The 4,199-nt window shown below is 44.2% G+C and overlaps 1 protein-coding gene across 1 annotated transcript; it reads left to right on the top strand.

The window, feature by feature from the left end:
* Positions 1-975: 975 nt before the first annotated feature.
* On the top strand, positions 976-3,988 carry LOC118752962 (trichohyalin-like; the record flags this gene model as incomplete). The annotated part of the gene is made up of 1 exon (XM_036487809.1): positions 976-3,988. A coding segment is annotated over exon 1 (3,013 nt), but the record flags the coding sequence as incomplete, so codon positions are not given.
* Positions 3,989-4,199: the final 211 nt, after the last annotated feature.

The raw sequence follows: 4,199 nt of genomic DNA, 5'->3' as shown, positions 1-4,199 counted from the left end.
TACGAGTTGCGGCCGCTATCAGAATCCGAAACGTATGTATTTAGTTGAAGCTGAGAGCAGAGAAAATAAAGAAAAACAACATAAAATCACGGAGATACAAAAGCGCGCAGTGGCGCCATCAACATAAAGTTCAATGTAGAAAAAAAAAATTTAAAGAGTTTAACAACGATCACTGATCATCAATCAACGACGACGCGGAGCAACGCAGCTAGTTACGCACGGGGCACCTGCACGCGCGGCGATGTTTGTATCGTAAACGCGCGAACGTCACTTGACTCTCAGCATAGAAATTACTAAACACTTACAGGTACAAGTATTTTAATGGTCAAGCGGAGCTAAATGAAGCTGATTGGTGTACATACATGCAAGGCGACTGGCTAACAATGAGCACCACGCCAGTTGTAAGCTGTTTTCAGAGTGCATGCGCAACGGCTTTTAACACCGCTTATACTCGCGTCATCATTGTCATCCCATTTACATACATAACACGCTCCGACATTTGCTCTATGCGGCCAACTAAGTTTGTGTTGTTCAAAATAGTATTTAACATAAAAATATCAGCAACCACAATGAACGGAGAAAGAAAATATAACAAATAGTAGTATAAACGCTGACGACAATATTTAAAGATCGCCCAGCCGGCATCAAAACGACAACAAGAGATAGCAGCAGCAGCGCCAGAGAAGTAGCCAAAAAAAAAACACTGAAATGTAGTAACAGCAAGTGGCGGTGAGCAGCAGCAGCAGCATGCCGCGTACATCGAAAATGAAATGGAATTACTTTCCCAAATGTGGTATAAAAGCGCCATAGCGGCAATGGGACATGTCTCATTAGTGTTTAGTGTTAGATCTCGTCAAGATGTGCGCCGGGAGATCCCAAGTGTTTTCGTTAACGTCGCCGCCGCTTTTAACGCGGTTCGCGTTCTACACAATCGCTCTACTATTACTTTCCTTTGCTGCCCAACGCGCGTCATCAATGTCACTCGAACGTTTGGGTGTCGATCAAAATGAATTAAATTCGGCTTTGGCGGCAGCAAGTAGCAATGAGGAGAAAGCGGAAATGGTTCATAGTGGAGATATTGTGGTAGACGATATGGAGTTGGAGGCTGTACCCAACAGCGGAGATACGAATGCATATTTGTTAGTGCCAGCCGGTGGAAGCAATGAGCGTGAAAGTGTTGAAAAGAATACGATTGATGGTGGCAACGGCAGACCAGACGACAATCTACAGCCTCATGAAACTGCAGACATGCTGATGGTGGAGTCAAATGATGCGCCATTACACGTGGCCCTTCTTGCAGTGCCCGTAGAACAACAAGAGCCGGTGGCTGCCGGAGAAGATACAAAGCATAACAATAATGCCTCACAGCACGATGACGGACGCATGGATGATGAAGTTTCAATTTTAACGGATAAAATTTTGGAGATCCCTACCGAACTAGACACGCAAGAAATTGTGCCAGTCGCAGTTGATGAAACGCCACAGGAATCTGTTGAGAAACTAGAAGTTGCCGCATTAAACGCTGGGGAAGGCTTGGATAGTGAGAATACAATCAGCGCCGAACATGAAACTCTAGCTGACATGATCTCAGATGCAGTGCTGGAAGTGGAGAAGGGTCTGGAAGAAGCACAATTGGCAAATGAGTCAGCAAATAATGCTGCGGCTGCTGAAAGTGAAGCTACGGGAGTACAGGAAACCACTTTGGCAGCAGTCGAGGAGGCAGAATATTCTAAATACGAACAGGACGAGGAAAAACAGCCGGCCATTGAGAGCTCATCGGCAATGGAAGAACATAAGTTACCCGTGATTGTTTCGGTGCCCATCGACGCAATACATACGCAGCATGAAAATAGTGAAGAAGATGTCGAACACTCGCTTGAGAGTGAAGCGGTTGTAGAAGAAGCTAATTTGGAAGAAAATGAAATTAAAGAGGACACAAAAGAACAATTAGTGAAAAATGAAAATACTGAAGAAATAACAGCTAAGCCGGCTGAAAGTATTGAGCCTGCAGAACTTGTGCCAGTGGAGAGCGCTGCTGTTCAGCCTAATAAAGGAAACTTAGAGCCACATAACGAGCAGATTGAAAAAGTTTCAGAGTCTGAAGACTTGGCGGAAGATGCTGAGCACTCACAAAACGCTGAGCAGCATATTGAAGGGCATGAAATAATAAATAGTGAGTCAGAAGTCAAAAGGGAAGAAAATTTGGATGAAACCAAATCAGAGGAGGATGAAGTAAATCCAATGGCGGAATCTATTGAAAAAGAAATAACAGCGGAGATAGCTGGCATGATTGCTGAAGAAAAAGGGGAGCTTACACAGAACGAGGACAATCGGGAAGATGGCAAACAAGAAGATGCGATGAAAGAGGATAGTCAAACGGAGGAGGATCACAAAATAGTCAATGATATTCAAATAGCTGAAGAACCCCAAAGAGCAGAAGTAGTCGACGCAGCAGATGGAGATCAAATTGCGGAAGAGAGTCATACAACAGAGGAAAAACAAGCTGTTGAAGAAACTTTAGCTGCCGAAGATAATAACACAGCACAAGAAGTATTGCAAACTGTCGAAGGAAGTCAAGCAGTTGAAGACATACAAACCGCAGAAGAAGCGCAAACAGCTGAAGAAAACATTAAGCAAGGAGAGATTGATGAGCGAAATGAAGCAGAAGAGTTAAAGCGGAAGCAGGACAAAATTCAAGTGGATGGATTAAAACCAGTAGATAAAGCAGATGAAGAAACAATCCCTGTAGGTGAAGTGGCAGACTTAGCTGCACCAGAGGAAGTTGCTGCTGACGAGATTCGCGAACAAGAATTGAAACCAGAGACAATACTGCCCATGGAAAGCAAGCCTGAGCAAGTTGCAAGCGTAGACAGCAAACAAGATGAGCCAGTTGTAGGGCAAACGCAACCAGAGGAGGCATCAGTAGAAGAAAATAAACAAAACGACGTAGAACAACAAGAGTTGGGGACGGACAACCAGCAACAAGAAGTTACTAGTGCAGAACTTCAAGATACAAGTGTCATTCAAGCTGATGAGAAAGGAGAAGCCACACTAAGTGAAAACCAGCAAGCGGTGGAAGAGAAATTAGAGGAAGACTCAATTTTAGCACAAGCAGCGGCCGAGCTGGAGGCAGAAAATTTAGAAAAGTTAGAGCAACCAGAAATGATAAATAACGAAATGCCGACTGAGCAACAAAATCTAGAACAATTGAGTGAACAGAAGCCAGCACGGGAAGAAACACAAACGAGCCAAATGGAAGAAATACAGCAGCAAATAGAAGCGCTAATGGGGGAACAGCAGCTAGAGTCTGAGGAACCACAACAGCAAATAGTTGAACTCGAACAAGAAAAATCAGAAACAGAAAATCAGCAGGAAGTAGAAAACTTAGAACAGGAGCAGCAAGTACTGCTGGAAGAATCAGAAAAGTTGGCACCAGAAGCCACTTTCGGACAACAGCAGCCAATTATCGAAATACAACATAGTTCGGACGCAGAAACTCAACCGCAGCTCAGCCAGCCTCCTGCTGGTGTGCCAGCCCAAGTGCCTAGTAATGTTGTTGAAGAATCGCTGAATAGTGGGCACATTGAGCCTGCTACATCGCTCCTAACAACGATCGTACAGCCGCCACAAGAACACACATATCCACAGCAACAGCAACCCACGCCGGTAGAAATCGAAAATGTTGAAGCACCATCGACGTCAACACTCGTAGGTGTCAACAATCCACCAGCAGCAGCAGTGGCAGCATCCTCAGTAGCGCCAATAAATGTCATGGATAGTGTGCTCAATTATGTGAATGCCTCATTTATGCAACTTAATAATAACAACAAACAACAACAACAAGCAACACAAACCATGAAGGATGATAATGATGATGACAATGATTTAAATGCACAGTTGAGACGGTACGATGGTGCTCAGGTCTGGAGAATTGTTGTGCAAAATGATCACGATAGAAAAATGGCGGATGAACTGCAAACTAAATACGGTAAGTGGCCAGTTAACAATATTTAACAATAGTAAACAACAAACAACAGGTAGAGAAGAGCGAGCGTGGGAATGGGGGGATAATGTCGTGGCAGTGAAAGTGAATTTGTAGTTAACTGACTTGCTTGGCGCTCGTATTGAGCGAGTGTGGTATTGGCAGTGAAATGTGCAGGCAAATAAGCTATGCGAGGAGCGTCACAGGAACTATACAT

The sequence above is a fragment of the Rhagoletis pomonella genome, unplaced genomic scaffold (assembly GCF_013731165.1).
Source record: "Rhagoletis pomonella isolate Grant_MI unplaced genomic scaffold, Rhpom_1.0 Rhpom_scaffold_02004, whole genome shotgun sequence".
Taxonomy (NCBI): Eukaryota; Metazoa; Arthropoda; class Insecta; order Diptera; family Tephritidae; genus Rhagoletis; species Rhagoletis pomonella.
Note: the sequence above shows the minus strand (reverse complement) of the source record. Positions and strands in the feature narration are given on the sequence as shown.